Below are 19,381 nucleotides of genomic sequence, written 5' to 3'. Positions count from 1 at the left end.
TCTCCTTGATTAGTTTCCGCCCACAGCTTCTTGTTCTGCCTTCAGGGGTTTTGGAGAATAGGTTGAATCTCCTATTCTCTGTGACAGCCCCTCAACTATTGGAAGACTGCTATCCTGTCACCCCTAGTCCTTCTTTTCATGCAGTTGTTGATTTTTGTACCAGCATTATTCCTTCTTGCAATCATTAATTAGATTAGTTTAATATTCAAAAAATGCCTAAAAATAATCTGGGTTATTTTCAGATTGAATCCACTCTCCTTGCCCCACTCCTTCCAGTAAGATCTGATCTATACATTGCAAGTGCCTGTAGACTGGTATCTCATTATCTTTTTATCCACAATGTATGACTGCTATGCAATTTGGAAGATTGAGAATATACATATCTACCAGCAGGGATTAAAAAACTCTTCAAGCCTTGGTTAACATAGATTTATCATTCATCAATGATTATGCAGCAAGAAATAAGATTGTGCATGAATGAGCTATCATAAATCTTTTGCCACAGGTGGAACATTCATACCATTTCATATTTACACTTTCAAATGCAACATGATGAAATATATGTACCTGTGCGAACATTTACCAATCAGGATTATGAGCAAAATGTATTTGGTTTAGACTCGGTGAATGCCCTTTATGGCAGAGGACCTGGAATCATGTCTACATTCAGTTGTGTATTATAATTACAGTAAACATACTTCATTTTGGCATACTTATTACTATGTTTCGTGTAGTCTCTGGCTGTCTTGTTCTATATTATCTTTGGAGTGTCTTGACCGCCTATTATTCTTCTGTCAGCTCTATGGCCAATATACAGAACAGATTCCCAGTCTTTCCCAGAAGGAAGCAGCTGAACTTCTTAATAAGAAGTCTCAAGACCCCTTGGAGCAGAGAAGTCATGCTGAACTCAAAGAGGAGAGCTACTCTAAGTATCATGGTAAGCCCCAGTGAAACTGGCGCTTCCAAGAAGCTCACTGTAGCTTCGGGGTAAACTGCACTGGAATTTATTGCATATGGTGAGAGGGAACAATGGAAAGGAAGAACATAGAATGGACGTTTTGATGCTTTAATTCTGTAGTTCTCATATTTTTTTATTTCACATATCTTCCAACTGTTCCAATATATATAAAAAAATCCCTCCATGATTGTGGCTGTGAGTGCATTTGGGGCAAACTACACATTGCATGTAATGGTAATCTTAAGGCTTTTCATGAATGAAAACTATTTGAACTGGGAGACTTTGGGGTTGAGAAAAGGGACATAAGCATTTACTACAAGGTCTCTTCTTCCTTCAGGTTTTCTCAATGAGAACGTCAGGAACATCAGACACACTTCTTTAAAGATTATTACCCACAAATAAGATGAAACATTTGCTGACACTGTCCAACAACACAGAAGAATTAGGTTTGCTTTTGGATGATAGAACATACAGGTCATGTAAAGCAGTGTTTTTCAACCTTAGCAACTTTAAGATGTCTGGACTTCAACTCCCAGAATTCCCCAGTCAGTTATAGGAATTTTGGGAGTTCAAGTCTAGACATCCTAAAGTTGTTGAGAAACACTGATGTAGAGCACGGGTGTCAAACTCGCTGCATCATGTGCATTGCTGGAGCTGGGGTAAGCGCGGCCTCCGTATGGTGCAACCAGCCCACGGGCCAGCAGTTTGACACCCCTGATGTAGAGCAATAGTGAAGCTCATTCTTGATTAACAAATGCACTAGCATTCTCAAGCAATTCTGTGAAAATACATGTTGAATTTTGAAGAATAAAGCATATGTGCTTTGTTCTGGGTTGGATACAGATTTCTTTTCAAAAACTAACTAAAAGCAGGTTAAGAAAATTTTGTCTATTGTTACTAATTGCTTCCTTGAGGAGCACCAGATCAGATTTTAAGATGTTTCAGCAGCCACTGTTTGAAAAGAAGCATGAACCCCAATTCACAGTCCTGCTTTCCTGCTAATCCACGTCCCCCCACCCTTGCCCAGTTTCTCAGGGTATTGTGATCAGTGCTTTGTGGCACAAATAGAAGCAAAGAAGGTGTTTTGGGGTGAGAAATTGGCACAAGATCCTCATTAGAATTTGGAACATAAAACAAATGGAGAAATGACACAGTTGCTTTTTCTTCAAATAAAAACAACCACTTAAATACATTTTTAAAAGAAAGCTGAAGAATGCTGTGACTTGGCTATTTAGCTCAGGACCTGAGTCTAAAGCCTGTAGAATACTTGATTTTAAAAAAAAGTTATTAAGAAAATTAGGCAATATATGATAACTCTACTTCTGAACACATAAAGGTTAATTAATGAGAAATCAGAAATTCAAACATGTTCACAAAGGGCCTTGTATTAGCAATGCAGAAGAGTAGGAGCTAATGACCTATTAAAAATAACGCCATATGCTATTTACTGTATTTCGCCTGCATCCTCAGAACACTGTGGGCTAAGTAACTTTTTCTAATTCAGATTGGACATCAATGTAAGATTTTTTTTTCAGTTAAGTGAAATGGAGAATGTTTATTTTACTTTTGTTGTTTTAAGCCTACGGTTTGCTATTTTCAGTAAGTCACATAGCACTTGCTTGATAAAATATGGATCAGGGCACTTTAAACCTAATGGATTTTACTGGTGCTTATGTTCTTCAACATCTCTGAATTAAGGAGAGTTTCTGCAAGCTTTAAATGTATCTCCATCTGTTTGGAAGGAAATGACACAATCTGGCATGATTTAAGTTGTCTCATCCTGTTGATTTCAGTGGAAGAAATTACACACATTTATTACAGTGTCATACAGTTCCCAGTGTGATACACAGAACTATAAAACAACAACTTTGGTGGAAAGTTTACCACTATTTAAAAGACCTTCCTTTTCTGCAGCCTGTACTAAAAGTATCAAGAAATACATTACGAAGAAACTGGGAGAAGACTGGATATTCTTGATTCTTCTGGGTCTGGTCATGGCACTAGTCAGTTGGGGGGTGGATTACACCAGTGCCAAAAGCTTGCAAGGTAGGTTGGATCACGCTCTGAAGAAATGCTGCCACTTAAATACACACCTACTCTGTTTTGTTATTGAACCAGTGTCATTCACAATTGAAACCAATGGAAATCCCCAACAAACATATCACATAACGAGTCAAACAAGACAGAGTAGAGAGCTGAATAATTTCTTGAAAGCACAGCTGATTGAAAGAGAAACTCGGAGGTACCAGTTTGGGTCATGGAAGGTGTGCTTGTTTGTTTCCCCCCCCCCTACTGTTTGCTCTTTCCGAAAGCAAACATTGTGCTTTTCCCTCTTAAGGTCTGGGTCTTTTACCAGGCAGGTATGTATCTCTCATTTCTAGCGAACATCTGCTATCCAAACAAGGAATGAAATGGCCTTGGAAAGCTGCTGCATTTGTTCATTAGGCTGGATGTTGGGTTGCTGCTGATCGTAGAAACTGATCTGGGTTGCCTCCAGATCGGCCATTCAGTGATCCTGCCCTCTTTGAACCCTCCACAGATCATGACAAAATGCCCTTCCACAAAAAGAAAAGGAAATGCTTTGTGGTTTACTGGCTTCTTTGCTTGGGCAAAGAGACGAGGTGAATGAGTTCAGTCAGATACATTCTTTATTTCCTTGCAGGAACCGAACTGGGGAACAGGGGTACGAATGCAGCTATTAATACCCTGGCCTCTAGGTGATGGCCAATAGGTTTAAAGCAACCTATTGCTGCCCTAGAAGCAGCCAATGGCGGCACTGGAGATGGGTTGTCTGAGGAGCTGTGAGTCGTTAGCCAGCTCCCTGCTTAAGCAGCCTTCCAGAAATCAAACCCACATGATACACTTAGTAAAACAAAGCCCAATACATTACATGCTTGTTATTGATTTCTTCTATCCCACCCTGCCACTTGACACAAGCCATTTGAAAATATAGATGGAGGTAGGAAAGACTGCAGAGTAAGATTGGAAAATGTTCTTGCCTTGTTCAGTTAGGCTTTGCTCATTTACATTTGGTTATCATTCTGGTAATGTGCCGAGTCCGGCCAAAGACATCTCCTGCATGGGTTGAATTTGGTTTTTTTTTGGGGGGGGAGGGGGTTCTGTTCAGGTGCTACAATCACATCTATTGTTATTTCTCCCCTACAGCTTACAAGTGGATGTACAAAGAGATGCAGCCCAGCATCCCTATGCAGTTCCTGGCCTGGGTCACCTACCCACTCATCCTTATCCTCTTTGCTGCCCTCTTCTGCCAGATTGTCTCTCCACAGGCTGTGGGTGAGGAATCAAAGGACAATGGGAAGTTATGTCTGTTCATCTCAGGCCCCAAACCACACAATCAGAGCAGACTTGTTTGTCAATTCCAGTCATAGATGAAGTCCCCTGCCTGCCTTTTTGCCTGCCAGTTCACCACCCTATGCCCATTATTAGGGCAAAATGGGTACACAGTGAAGGAGCACTGATTCTATTATGTCCATGTAACTTGTTCTGTTTTTATCAGTATCCCAGGGTGTTTTTTTTACATCGGGAAGAAGGACAAGGAGATATTTACTGCAGGCAGATAGGACACTTTAATATCTCCCATTAATTCTTATTCTTAATTCTTATTGTTGAATATTGATTAGTTTGTACTCTGCCTTTGTTATTTTTTACAAATAACTCAAGGTGGTGAACATAACCAACACAACTTCCTCCTCCTATTTTCCCTACAATAACAAACTTGTGAGGTATGCTTCCTATCTGATTAAGGTCAACCTGGGTGTCACCTAAGAGAGATCTGGCACTATCTGACATGTGACCCTTGCGCTGTGGTGTCTCAATATGTTTTGGGCTGTGTTCTCTCTGAATAGCATTTTTCTTGAATCCCTTCTGTTTTGTTCAGGCTCTGGGATTCCAGAATTGAAAACTATTATGCGAGGAGTAATCCTGAAGGAGTACCTCACACCTAAAGCATTTGTGGCCAAAGTTGTGAGCCTGACAGCTGGCCTGGGAAGTGGGATTCCTGTTGGGAAAGAGGTGGGTACACCTGGGAGTGGAGAAAAGAGGATAAGTGATGGCAGGTATCAGCTTGTAGACAAAGGCTGCAAAGAACTAAAGGATTCTAGAGTTAAACTCAGAATAGATCAAATAAAAGGGAAAAAAAACCAGAGCATTCGAAAGACACAGTAAAAAAGCCAAGAAGGAAACAAAAAGACATCATCTTCAGCTGCTAACACCCAGAGAAGCAGGGAATAACACCATACAACAATCAGGCAAAAAACAATACATTAACCAAGGAGAAAACCATACCCCAGCAAACTGGCAGGGCAAGCTATTGCACCTAAACAGGCAGTGAAACCCACTCTCAACTGCATTAGTTGGGTAATGAAACATCTACAAACAAACAACCAAGCTCAAAAAGCATGAAAGACTCCAGAGTTCAGCCCTGAGCTACACATGTACTCTTCTGTTGGTATCACTCAAATAAATGAGTGGGAATGTTTCTGAACTAAACTATTTTCCCCACTGGAGCACTAAACTAGCCAGTTCTCTGTTGCTGGCTGTAAGACAATATCTTTAATTAGTCTGACAGTGTCAGACACTAGCATTTCTTTAGGTCATTCCCTTCCATCTAATAAACAGAGGAAGGCACAAGCTCCTCCTTACATCAGCAGCAGAGGCAAATGGATGATGATCATTGCAACTCTTGCTTCTGGCAGTTCCATTAGGTTTTTTTCCCCCCAGAAAAAGCTTTTGAGCCAAAGCTATTGTCAAACCGGAGACATAAAGCACAGGAACAAGTGACGATACCAGCAGCTCAGGAATTGGACCATAGTATAAATTGGATAACAATACTTGGATTGCAATTCCACTTTTGCATTATGGCAAAACAAGCAGAGGAATGCAACTAACTGGTTTATTTCAAGCCAGAAATAGGCTCAGCTCAAAGAACAAAGGGAAGAGATGAGTTGCAGCTACATGGATATACTGCTTCCTGGCTTGATAAAGGAGCAATCTGGGAAGCAGTCAGAGAGAAAAGGAATAGAAACACACAGGAGGCCTAGTGAGCTGAATGCAACCAGAAGCTGCAGAAACAAGCTTACTTGTTAGAAGCAACTAAGCTACACCCAGGGATGTGGTGGCTCAGTGGGTTAGGACACTGAGCTTATCAATCAGAAGGTCAGCAGTTGGGTGGGTCAAATCCCGAGTGCCGCATAACAGAGTGAGCGCCTGTTACTCGTCCCAGCTTCTGCCAACCTAGCAGTTCGAAAGCACGTAAAAATGCAAGTAGAAAAATAGGGACCACTATGGTGGGAAGGTAACAGCGCTCTGCGCCTTTGGCGTCTAGTCATGCCGGCCACATGACCATGGAGACGTCCTTGGACAAGTGCTGGATCTTCGGCTTTGAAACGGAGATGAGCACTGGCCCCTAGAGTCGGAAACGACTAGCACGCATGTGTGGGGGAACCTTTACCTTTACCTTTTTTAAGATACACCACCTGCCCAGAGGCCTGGGGGACCTAAGTGCAATCCCTCCTTTTAATTAAGGCTCCCAAATCCAGCTCCCAAATCCATCTTCCCCACTACACCTGACCACCAAGGACAGAAGTTGGATCTGTGGATTGGATAGCACAAATGAGCGAAGATGCTGAAATAGTTTCAGTTCAATGTAGGAAGAGGGGGACTGATCAGAGGCCGGCTGGAGACACATCCTTTGCTGTTGGCCTGCACTGTGATGCTGCTACTCAGCCTAGTTCTTCCCAGTTATTTATTCTCTCTCTCTCTCTCTCTCTCTCTCTCTCTCTCTCTCTCTCTCTCTCTCTCTCTCTCCCTCCCTCCCTCCCTCCCCCCCCCCTCTCTCTCTCTCTCCTGCAGGGCCCTTTTGTGCACATTGCAAGCATCTGTGCTGCTGTCCTCAGCAAGTTCTTGTCTATCTTCTGTGGGGTTTATGAGGTAAGTGTTCTGCATGTTCCATCTGGCTTGAGAGTGAGATTGCTGGGGGAAAGAGCATTATAGATTATTGATGATGGCAGCAGAACTGAGGACATTAAAATGAAACAGTAAGTTCAAGAACAAGAAGCTGCACAACACAGGAAATGACAGAGAGAGGAGTATTAGGTATCTCGACTGTAATTATGTCTAGCAAAACGTGGAGGAATCACTTAAGAATAATGTAGTGCAATTGTAATTGTACTGGAAAAAAATCATGAGCAATGTTTGGCTTTTTGAAACTATCCGTTTCTGTGTAAATAAAAGTTTGGAATTAGTTATAAGGGAACAATTTGAAGAGGCAAACTGGCAGTCTGGGATGGGCTTTTAATATCCTGCACAGTTTCCTATCCTCACTCTAAGACTGAACTTTACTTATCCTGTGGAGCTGCGCCTTTTCTCCTGATAAAAACATAATTCCAAACTTTTGCAAACACAAATATGCAAAAAAGAGCCAAAGATAAACAAGCCTGGCTATATCTCTGTAATATATGCTGGTTGTAAAAAGATCAGCATAATTTGGGACTGAGGGTCTTTACTTCACTTGTTACCCTTATGGAACAGAAGGGGTTGAATAGATGTAAATAAGGATGTCTTCCGCCCCCCCCCTCCCCTTTCTTCTATTAAGAGCAGATTCATTGAGAACAATTAACATGCAAACTGTGCTTATAGCTATGGCTGTGGTAAGCAGCTATGTCTTGAGGCTGCGATTCCAGAGGTTTCTTGCTTCTAACCCTAGCTGCAGAAATAAAATAAAGCAACAGCTTTATGACTCGGCCATGCTGTATTCTTCCCGTGGCTGGTAACAAATGCTAGCCTTAGATGATTTATTTTAGAAGTCATCTAATCAATCTCAATATTAATAAATAAGACTAATGCAAGGAGAATACAGGAAATGGGACCAAGGCAGGAAGAGACTGAATTCTTGTAGATCCTGTCTGCCCTTGCTAATAAAGCCGACTGACAAGGCTCTAAAAAAAAGGCTGGCTTTGCTGCTGGTAGAGGCTTAGCATTGGAGCAGCAGAAGAAGAAAGGACTAACTCTTGCCTGTGCTCACTCTAACCCTGGCATGCCTCTCTCTGGCTGGGCTCTTTGTTCCAGAACATGCATAGGCAACTGGACCTCTTGGTGGCCGCTTGCGCAGTTGGCGTTGGATGTTGCTTCGGGGCCCCTCTTGGAGGCAAGTGCATTCCTGTGATCATACAACATGCTGATGCTCCGGGCTAAGGACATTTCTGGAAGGAAAGATGCTTTTTCTTTGTAACAGATACAAGAACTCTTTAAGGCACAATGGTACCGCTATTTTATCTCATGTAACCTTGCAGGGAAACAGAAAAGAGCCTTGGTGGAGCAGTGGGCTAATGCCTCCTTAAGTAACACCAGCTGCCTGCAATTAGTGCAGGTTCGCATCCCACCAGGCTCAAGGTTGACTCAGCCTTCCATCCTTCCGAGGTAGGTAAAATGAGGACCCAGATTCTTGGGGGCAATTAAGCTGACTTTGTAATAATGCCGCTTGGGGTGTGTGTGAAAGCCCTAATAAGCAGGCATATACATAGAATGAAGGCTACTGCTAAGCTTGTAAGCCGCCCTGAGTCTTCGGAGAAGGGCGGGATATAAATGGAATAAAAATAAATAAATAAATAAAAATAAAAAAGAGCTGAATGTGCATCCTGTGGAAATCCACAAGTAGCGGTGGTGCAAGGAGATGACATGGGATGGACAATCAAGACATTATTTCCATGGCCATTACATATATTTCTGTTTTCCATGTCATGTTCTTCTACATTTTAGGCAGTACCTAGGGAAAATGACTATCCCCATTATCTCCCCTATTTGTTTTTGTTTTCTTAAGGAAAATAGGGATTTTAATTAAAATGCATTACTATGTACACATATATACTGCAGGCTATTTTTCTTTCCACCATTACCTTAAAACTGCCAAGTCACTTTTTTTTTACAGCTAGTCTATAAATAACAAGTATAGTCATAACCATGGTAAACTAATGCTTTGGGTTAAAGACCTTAAGCAATTTTGTTGTTGTTTAAGAAAGATAATTTTATCCATAGGCAGTAGGGAAACAATGATTCTTGGTATGAGATTAAGGATCTTAGTCATTTTACAAAGATGAAACATTAGATGGGAGATAAACAGACTGTGATTTCAGTCTGGCAGCTATTTTCCAAGAGCCCAATAAATTTAAATGTTGCCATACGGAGGAATGTTTCTTTTGAGGAAATGGGAAGTTTGTTTAACGCTGGTTTTATTATTTATTTATTTAGCTGTTTCTGTGAGCTGCCAAAATTTAGAGTACAAAAGATGAGTAGTCCTAGAAAGCTTTTAAATAAACAAATAGCTGATATTAGACACTGAAGAAACACAATTGAATCCATAAGCTAATTATAGCAGATTCTTTATCAAGTTGCCAAGAGCTGTAAATCTTGATTCCGTCTTTTTTTTCACATGAATCAAAAGCAATTTTTCAATATATTCAGTGAGACCGTGTCAATTCTCATCCATCCCCATTGTTATACCCGCCATGGTGGATCCTTATTTTCTGAAGTGACAGATAGGTATAATTCGGAAAGTTAGTATTTGACTTTTGCAACTTCCAAATTTAATTTGGAAATACATATTTGAATGGATAGCAATAGCAATAGCAATAGCACTTAGACTTACATAGTGCTCCACAGTGCTCTAAAAGCCCTCTCTGAGAGGTTTACAAAGTCAGCATTTTGCCCTCCACAATCTGGGTCCTTATTTTACTGACCTTGGAAGGATGGAAGGTTGAGTCAACCTCGAGCCCATCAGGATCAAACTCAAGGCTGTGGGCAGAGTTAGCCTGCCATACTTTATTCTAACCACTGCACCACCATGGCTCCTATGTATGTCTTAAAGCCTTATTTTTCCCCCCATCCTGGTTGATGAATGCTAAGGGTTTTTTTAAGGTTGAACTTGTTAATTAAATTAATAAAAATAAATACCCGGCTTTGTTGCTGTTTTCCTCTCTGAATCCTCTAAATTAAACAGAATCTGTATTTGATAATGTTGAAATAAGGCATGAACTACAAACATGAATTTGAAGTATCTGTGTAAATTTGAATGAGAGCTCTTTAGTAGATAGAATTCAGTACTGATAATAATCCTACTCGTATAGTGATGACCTCTTGGTTTACCAACTACATTTTGGTGGCTTCAGCAATTGTCTTCCTGAACTATGTGCTTCTCTGAAGGGAGGCCTTGTTGCTGTTTTGTTTCTTCCTTCTTATTTTTTATTGTCTATGCATGGCAGTAAATCATAGGAATTGGACAACAAATACAGATTGAGTCAAACCATTTCAGCTCCATCTAAGGAAAGGAAAGGGTTTCAGCCAGATATATTGCCTTTATGGCACATCCATGAATTCCAAATGGAATAATAGTTCCTACCACTGTAATTATAATCTTCCTAAAGTGGTACTTCCCTCATGAGAACATAAATCAGACAAGAAAGCTAATGGATGCAAGTTCCCATACTCAATATTCTGTTCATTGTGTTTGGACTTTTAACAATCCAAAGTAGTACAAAGGCTATACTACAATGGAGTTTATTCTAAATTACTGATGTTGTTCACAAGTACTACTGTAATTGGGAGAATGCTGCAATTCCATTTTGTAGCACATTCTCCAGGTATGGATATTCACAGACAAAAGCCTGTACATGAAGAACACATCCAAATTCCTATACCTTCAAACTGGAGTTCAGTGATGTATGAAGCTATTCACACCATACGCTTCTTAACCAACTGTTGATATACAGCAACCTTTTTGATGTTTTAAAAAATGTTGGACCGGAAAAGCTGAATGTCTTCTATTTCCATAAGAGTTGTGCATTCAGATACAATATCCCAATTTCTTGCACAAATGTATTGGAATTTGTCTGAGCCAGAATGACATAAAACAGAAACAATGACATATAAAGAATATTTAAAAGGTCCAAGATGTGCTACAGAACATCATCTGATTGTCTTGACATATTAGCTTCCAATCCTCTCACTCCTCTTCTTTCCTGTTTTTTCCCCCCTCTCTCTCTCTATCTGTCTCATCTCTTCCACTAGTAGCAGCCATATTATTACACAGATGTCCTGACTGTGGGATGTGCAGTGGGGGTTGGCTGCTGTTTCGGGACACCACTTGGAGGCAAGTGGCTGCTTGCTTTTGTCTAAATTTTCCCAGACATGTCACATCTTCTCTCTTGTATCATGCTTTAGTCTCTATTTATAAGGTCCTTTATTATTAATAATATTATTTATTTTATGTGGATAGCACTTTTCCTTTCCAGGGTCTTATTGGTCATCATTTTCCATCCAGTTAAAAAACTCTCCATTTATTTTTAGAACCTTAGCAGTATGAAGATTAGAGTTCATTCATGGCATCTTCTCATGCTGCTCCAAGACATACTTAACTCATAACCATGTGGACAAGGTCAATGCAATGTTTTCAGAAGCACCTTGTCACTAAGATAGGAGACAGTGATGTCAAATTGGAATGGTGGGGGCAGCTTCTATTCCACCAAAGCACAGGCTTTGAACATTCATTCCAGATAACCCTGAAGTTCTTTGGATTTTTTTCAGTAAGAAAACGAATTTTACAATCAACCTCAGTTGATGTAAGGCAGAGGTCTCCAATCTTTTGGGCACCAGGGACCGGTTCTGTGAAGACAATTTTTTCTGCAGACCAGATGGGATGTGGTTTTGTGTGCTGCCTGCATCCTGCAGATGGGGCTTTGCTTGTTTGTGCGGCCCAGTTGCTGGCATACTGCAGCCTGGTACCAGTCCACGGACCAGGGATTGGGGACCCCTGATGTAAGGAATCAGTTAGATTCTGTAGTCTCATCCAGAACTTCTTGTGAAGTGAATTTAATATATAATCCAACTTCAAAGGGTTTTTTTAAATAGAAAATATTCTCCCGATGACAAAAAGTTGGGAAACAAGTGAATTAACATAAAGGATGACTCACGGAAATTCAGTATTGCCTTACATTTATTGCCTATTTGGCCTTAATTCCAACTTTAAAAATGAAACAAAACAAAAATCTATTCCAAAATAAAAAATAAATAAAAAGTAAACTTCACCTTCGTGCCCATTTATTCTTGTAACTGAATCTCTTCTCTAAATGCCTATTTTGGGGAGTGATGGCTGAGGGAAATAGTATTTGGATGCATTTTGTGTGCATAAACTGTTTTGTACTGATGAGAATTTTTATCTGCTCTGTAGGTGTCCTCTTTAGCATTGAAGTCACTTCCACCTATTTTGCAGTCCGTAACTACTGGCGTGGATTCTTTGCAGCCACATTCAGCGCCTTTGTTTTCCGAGTCTTTGCTGTCTGGAACAAGGATGCAAGTAAGATGAGAATACACATCTCCTCCCAGCCTCTCTTGTGGCTATTGCTCCCTCCAACAATTAGCTTTACACACAACTTCTACAAAATTGGGGGGATAGTGGTTAGAGGAATGTCTATGCAAGGCAGAAAGGTTTTTAGTTACAACAGAACCATTTTTAACAAAGTGGTATTTAGGCTGAATAATTTCACTCTTATGATTTTTACAGTGAAGTTCTTAAAATTTAGATGATGGTAATAAAGAGTCTTCTTAGGGTATTCTCATTGTTTGGGTACCGAAAGTCTATCTTCATGTTCTTTTTTTCTTATCTGGTCACGCTGGTTGTCTCTTCTCTCCACCCCCTCCTCACAGTCACCATCACAGCCCTCTTCAGAACAAACTTTCGCATGGATTTTCCTTTTGACCTGCAGGAGCTGCCGGCATTTGCTGTAATAGGGTAAGCCCACTGGAGCACACCTAATTGCAGTACAGGCAGGTGTGGGAATGAAGCCTTGTTGAAAGTTCTCAGTATGAAACAGAGTTAAATTAGAAGGTTCCTTATTAGAAAAAGGTAAGGTCTCTTTTGAGTCATACTCATCTCTCAAGGGGATTTCGTAGAAATGTCCATGCAGTTTCTTGGGGATAATATAGAGGTGGTTGGTCATTGCCTTCTTCCCAATACAATTCTAACTCTTCACACACCAGTGAACTGCCTGATATTAGCACAGTTGAGAGAAGGAACATAGTTTTGTTTTTCATGAATGAAGGTAAATATATGTATTCCAGGATAACATTGCAGGATCCAACCTGGATCGGTCAGTCTAAACCTCTGCTCCACGTGCAAGACCACACTTAGAATATTGTACTGCATCCAGTTTTGCTCACCTTGATGTAAAAAATAAGTTAAGACTCTGGAAAGAGTGCAAAGAAGACCAATTAAATTAATTAGGGGGGCTGGAAGCTAAAACATATGAAGAATGGTTGCAGGAATTTACTAGTGTAGTAAAAAGAAGGACTAGGGATGACATGACAGCAACATTACACTATTTGAGTGGCTGCCACAAAGAAGAGGGGGTCAGCTTATTGTCCAAAGCACCAGAAGGCAAAACAAGAAACAATGAATGGAAACTAACCAAGGAGAGAAGCAACCTAGAACTAAGGATAAATTTCCTGATGATGAGAAAAATCAACCAGTGGAACAGCTTGCCTTCAGGGGTTGTGGTGCTCCAACGCTGGAGGTTTTTAAGAAGAGACTGGGCATCCATTTGTCTAAAATGGTGTGCAGTCTTCTGCTTGAGCAGGGGTTCGGACTAGAAGACCTTCAAGATCCCTTCCAATGATGATGATCTTTTAGACTTGTGCTGAAGCCAATCTTTAGGGATCTTCTTTCTACCAGAATGTTTCCTTTGGGTTATTTGATGCATTGTAGTTATGTGGTACCTGGTTGAGTATGGCTTTCTATTGGTTGGGTGTGGCTTTCTGTTGGCATGATTGGCATGTTGATGTTGATTGGCATGTTGATGGCTGATTTCCTTGTGCTGCAAGTCCTTGGCTCCTAAGTATCTTATAAGGTGGTGGTAAATCAGCACTCCTGTTGACTGACAAGGAACTGTTTTGTTTTTGTTTGGAAAAACAGAGATTACACTCTGTTTTGGGATGATCAGATACAAAAGAGAACACTATATATTTGTTAGATTTCTAGTCTGCCTTTTCTACAAATTATATGAACAGTCCCTTCCTCAGTTTGCTAAGTTGTGCTGAGAGATGGTGAACTTTCATGACTAAGAGCAAAATTCCAGTCATCATCTAACATTTTTGGTTGTGCAGTTTATCATACAGGGTTGAGAAATACCGCAAGTGCAGAAAGTTGTTTCGTTGCAATTCTTTCTTTGTATCCTGTACCAGAAATCTTTTTAATCTCCTGACAGAATTCATTCAACAATTACTTTGCAACCCTAGTGGCATGTTTACATATATTCAGTTTAAGAAAGAGCTGCAGTTGATATTCTAGTCTTGGTTTTAGAACCCCAAACGTTTTCATGCTTTCCCAAGAGTTTTGATGCTGAGTTGCAGTTGTAGGTCCTGAACCTTTAAGCAAAATAACTCAAAGTAGTGATTCCTCCAACTGCCTTTGGACCTGTTGCAGCTCAAGAGCTTTTGTTTGTATGGGTTATATTTTATTGATATTTATTTTATTAAAAATTAAATTCAATAAATTCGCTGCCACAATTGCTACTCATGATCAATTGATTGGATTTTAATACTGTATTATGTTTCAACATAAGATGATAAATAATTTTGATTTTGTAGAGTGTTGGGAGAAACCCACACACACACACCTATGTCCTAGGACTACACTTTAAGAAACACCACACTAGAGGTTATATTGGGAGATATTATCTCAATTTTATGATCATATGAACATCTAACTACTGAAAAGCAAACTATGGGAATATATACGTAAAGGAGGAGGGCCATCTCTGCAGTATACAAATCACAGAAGATTAGAATTATGTTGTTAGAGATTGAATTCTGAGGTAGTAGACTAGGTTTTATGATTTTAAACTACAGAAAATGGATAACATTTCTGAATGTTCTCCTTGCAGTAAATCAGGATGCAGAAAATGGGCTGAAACCTCTGGTAATGATACAGCCATTTCTTTTTGTTTTTTATTTGCAGACATTTTTTTTAAAAAAAACAACTGACATAAATTAAGCATTCAAATGGTCGCACCGAAGCCAGGAAAGTTATGCACCATTTCAAGATTTTTATCATCTTAATCAATAAGGTTTATTTCTCTCTTGTTGCTTATGCCTTCTGGATATACTGTTGAACTTAAATATAAATGAATGTGCAGAATTCAAAATGGCATATATTTTGCTATTTATCCTTGAAGCTTTCTGGAAGAATCTGATTGGTTGTTGAAAGATTAGCTATAGATTTTTTAAAATCTAATTTTAACAGCACTCTTATGTAAATTCAAAGCCTAGGATTAATTTTTTAAAAATCTTCTATTATAGGATCTGTTCTGGTTTCCTTGGAGCGTTTTTTGTTTATTTCAATCGACAAGTGGTTTTATTTGTCAGACAACATACTACTCTAAGTCGGTTCCTAACCAAATAGTGAGTATGCTCTGCTAAATTGTTATATTTTAACTTTATTGAATGTGTTATGTGTGTTATGTTATATTATATATACACATACACACTCACACAGATTAGATAGCTATAGCTATAGATATAGACATATTCCTAATAACTATTTGGTGTCAAGGCTAGACAGATTATCTATAAAATAACAAGTCAACAGCCATCTCTACAAAGATGGCACTTTTCCTACATTCAGATCTTTATAGGAAAGACTGAAGCCATGCTTCCTTTTCTATAAAATGTAAATTAACTTGGATAGCATTGAAATTTTTAATAATTAGAGGAACTATAATTCAGGAAATGTTCTTAACATAGGAAATTAAAAAATATATTGTCTTAAGGTTTATTGTGCTTTAAGAGGTTATGGTAGATGGCCAATTGAAATATTTATTTTTCTCTTGTAGTAAGTAGAACAGTGTTAAATTAAAGCTAGAATTGCTATCAGGTAGAGCTAACAAATCTGGGCTGTAAATATCTTAGAGACCTCCAGATGCCAGCAAAGAAATAGATAACATTCTATCTCTTGACTATTGTCTAATGATCATTTGAATTTTTCAGTCCAGATCTGGAAATTTAGATTTAGAGGAAAAAAGTTCAAGGGACAGACAAGTGGTAGAATCTGCTGAATTATGCTCTAGTTCAGGTAAAACAAGAAACTCTTCCAAGAGATTAGTGTTTATCTTACTTCCTGATAGGTGGCTTTCCTCCCCCTATATAACTCACACCGATGTCTAGCTAAGAGGAAAAGGTTCAACACATTCTCAGGAAACAGTATTGAAAGCACTGGCTGAGCCCTTGCCTTCTAGACGGCATTCGCAGCATCTTTCAGAGACCATTGTGAGAATTTAATTCCTGCTTTTTTTTCTTTTCTTTTTCAGCCGCCTTGTGTATCCTGGGGTGGTAACTTTTGTGATAGCATCTGTGACATTCCCTCCTGGCTTTGGACAGTTTATGGCTGGAGAAGTGAGGGTTCCACTTATCTAAATAGTTATTTATCATTTAACTTTGCGGTGTTGTTCTTCATTGCCTGAGAGTTTAGGACAGTGTACAAATGTAAACAATAGATTTTATAAAAACCCAATAAAACTAACAGTTGTAATAACAGAGTGCATAAAAATACACATCAAGTGTCTGTTTCATAGAATGTAGGATACAGTGTTTTCCATTTGCACTTACTTTTCAGATAGCACTAACACTTCTTTGTTTGTGCTAGCACACTACTGGTGCATAAACTCTTGCTTTTCCTTCTATTTTGTCTGCCTGCTGAGAAGAAAAGCAATGATAAATCCCTTCTTTTGTTGCACAGGATAAGGGCAGGCAGGAGATTCTGCCCCTGAAAAAAATAAGATCTAAATTCATTCTGACCAGGTTTATATATCTTATATATCTTATATGTTTTCATGATTTACTGAGTGAACTGCAAATAGAACAAACTGGACTCAGTAAGGGCTATGCCAGGGGTAGGCAACCTTGGCCCTTTTATGACTCGTGGATCAAGGATGAATTCCACAGTAGTACCCGAAGAGAGTTTTGCTCACAGCAAGCTTATGCAAGCTTCTTTCTATTAAACAGTTGTACTTTGCATGCTGGAAAAAGAGAACATCGTCAAAACAGTTAAAGAAAATATAGATACTGTATTTTTCCATATATAAGAGGCTATTTTTTCCTGCAAACACCCTGTTCAAAAATCAGGTGCGTCTTATACAAGTGCAGTGTCTTATACACGGAAAAATAATGGTAACCTCCGCAGCCCAGGGCATGCTTGTGTGGGTTGCCATGCCGCCTGGTGCAGGTGTCAAGCCCCTGTGGGCTTGCCAGTAATGGGAGGGGGGAGAGGGCAAGATTGTTGGCTGGCTGAACTTCCGATTTTGCTGACTCCTCCCAACAGCTGATCGGCACGGAGAAACTCGCATGCCAGAGTGTCTTATACAAGAGTGTGTCTTATAGACGGAAAAATACAGTAATATCCTGGATTCTGAAATAATAGAAATTACATCTGGATTGTTGGAGGACCTGTCGGATTGGATCGCAAATATGATCAGGGATTGAGAAAAACCTCCTTTTCAGCAATATAATACCTGGCTGATTTCAAACTGGGAATGATTATAGCAGAAGAAATAGCATTTGGCTTATCTCTTGTGCACTGCATTTTTAGAGCCTGTAAGAAAAGACACCCGCCTCCCAGTTCCCAGTGTTTTGCCTTAAAGCTGAATGTTGATATCTTGTTAAAATCCCCCAAACCAGATTCAAGAGGAGTGGTCCTTTTCAAAATAGCATGTTTACAAAGGGGAAAGGGTTTTACTTTGTCACAATACTAAAAAGATGGGAAAAAGCATCATTGGCTGGCTGGCAGTTGAGCACCAGTTGATTAAATCATTTCTGTGCTTCTCTGGTGTTGGTTCTCCGCAAGGCTAGTGATTCTCAAAGATTTTATCTTGAAGATCAAGAGTTATTTAAATGGCCCTTTCAAGCCTGGTTTTGTTTTGAATGTATGACCTGAAGGCTTGGATGACAGCAAGACTGTTTGTCCAAAAGTGGCCTCCAACAAATGTAATCAGGTCTTTTTTTATAAAGAGATCCTGGAAGGGCAACAAAACATGGTTCTGTCACAGAATACAACTTCATAACAAAAAGCCAAAACAATTATTTTTTTTCACATCTACAATGAGATGCCATGCTTGAAGTGAAAATATGCAATTCAAATTTGCATAATTTATGCATATCAAAATGTCAGTGTCTGTTGCTAAATTTGCCTCACTGTGGTAGGGAAGACGTCTTCTCTGAGAGTCAAGCATAATTGCCTTTTCTCCTTATAGCTGATGCCCAGAGAAGCCATCAGCAGCCTCTTTGATAACTTCACTTGGGTAAAGCACACAGAGGACCCACAGCTTCTCGGGAGATCTGCGGTTTGGATCCATCCCAAAGTCAGCGTCTTTGTCATCATCTTGTTGTTTTTTCTCATGAAGGTAAGGTAGCTAACCTGGCAAGTTCTGTATTGTTATCACCACATTATCAGCCATTTCCGATGAGCAGAATCAAAGAACTGTGAAAACTTCAATTCCTGGTTTATAGAGAAACTCACTGATGTCATTGCCCAAACATTGTATCTTGGTGCTATTTGACTCTCCACCTTTTTTCAGATAAGGTTTGTGCAAGCAGTACTGCATAAAATACAGTTTTAATGCCAGTTTTCCTAGTGTGAATGGTCAAAATGATATTGTAACATCCATTCCTTAAAGTAATTGCTTTGTTCCTTGCTCCTTTATTTACAGTGTAAATAGGTTGTTCCTTGAATTTATCCTTCAAAGTCTATCATTTGTTCTTGCTCCACTGGGAAGAGGCTTTTGTTCTTTATTTCTTCCTAATGAATGAATTTGTGAATTTGTGCAGTATAAAAAAAATAAAAGTTAATTTTTATGTTCATCCATTTCAAAAAGGGATTTAGCTGAATAGAATTTGCTTCAGTGTACAGTGAATTTGGCCATGTGTTGCATTTATTGCTGAATCTTATGGAAAATACAAAGCTATGCTAAATGCTACATTTTATTTCTAACTATGGAAAAGGACTACTTTAGTATCATAAGGTAAAGGTAAAGGTAAAGGTTCCCCCGCACATGTGTGCTAGTCATTTCTGACTCTAGGGGCTAGTCGTTTCCGACTCATCTCCGTTTCAAAGCCAAAGAGCCAGCGCTTGTCCGAGGACGTCTCCGTGGTCATGTGGCCGGCATGACTAGACGCCAAAGGTGCACGGAACGCTGTTACCTTCCCACCGTGGTGGTCCCTATTTTTCTACTTGCATTTTTACGTGCTTTCGAACTGCTAGGTTGGCAGAAGCTGGGACAAGTAACAGGCGCTCACTCTGTTACGCGGCAGGCACTTGGGATTCGACCCGCCAAACTGCCGACTTTCTGATCGACAGGCTCAGCATCC

General features: G+C 39.7%; 1 protein-coding gene across 2 annotated transcripts in view; it reads left to right on the top strand.

Moving 5' to 3' along the window:
- Positions 1 to 19,381, top strand: part of CLCN1 (chloride voltage-gated channel 1) — a 55,663-nt gene that overhangs the window by 17,302 nt on the left and 18,980 nt on the right. For both annotated transcript variants that reach the window (XR_014025468.1, XM_081320329.1), the window contains exons 2-12: positions 799 to 937; positions 2,873 to 3,004; positions 4,124 to 4,252; positions 4,857 to 4,990; positions 6,830 to 6,907; positions 11,042 to 11,120; positions 12,198 to 12,323; positions 12,674 to 12,758; positions 15,323 to 15,424; positions 16,330 to 16,414; positions 18,268 to 18,417. Coding sequence is in view for 1 of the 2 variants with exons in the window: in XM_081320329.1 (XP_081176455.1) it covers positions 799 to 937; positions 2,873 to 3,004; positions 4,124 to 4,252; positions 4,857 to 4,990; positions 6,830 to 6,907; positions 11,042 to 11,120; positions 12,198 to 12,323; positions 12,674 to 12,758; positions 15,323 to 15,424; positions 16,330 to 16,414; positions 18,268 to 18,417 (1,239 nt within the window). In the remaining variant the exon portion in view is untranslated. The remainder of the gene's footprint in view (positions 1 to 798; positions 938 to 2,872; positions 3,005 to 4,123; positions 4,253 to 4,856; positions 4,991 to 6,829; positions 6,908 to 11,041; positions 11,121 to 12,197; positions 12,324 to 12,673; positions 12,759 to 15,322; positions 15,425 to 16,329; positions 16,415 to 18,267; positions 18,418 to 19,381) is intronic.

Source organism: Vipera berus, assembly GCF_964194415.1.
Source record: "Vipera berus genome assembly, chromosome: 2".
NCBI classification, from domain to species: domain Eukaryota; kingdom Metazoa; phylum Chordata; class Lepidosauria; order Squamata; family Viperidae; genus Vipera; species Vipera berus.
The sequence above is the reverse complement of the archived record's forward strand: the minus strand, read 5'-3'. Positions and strand labels throughout refer to the sequence as shown.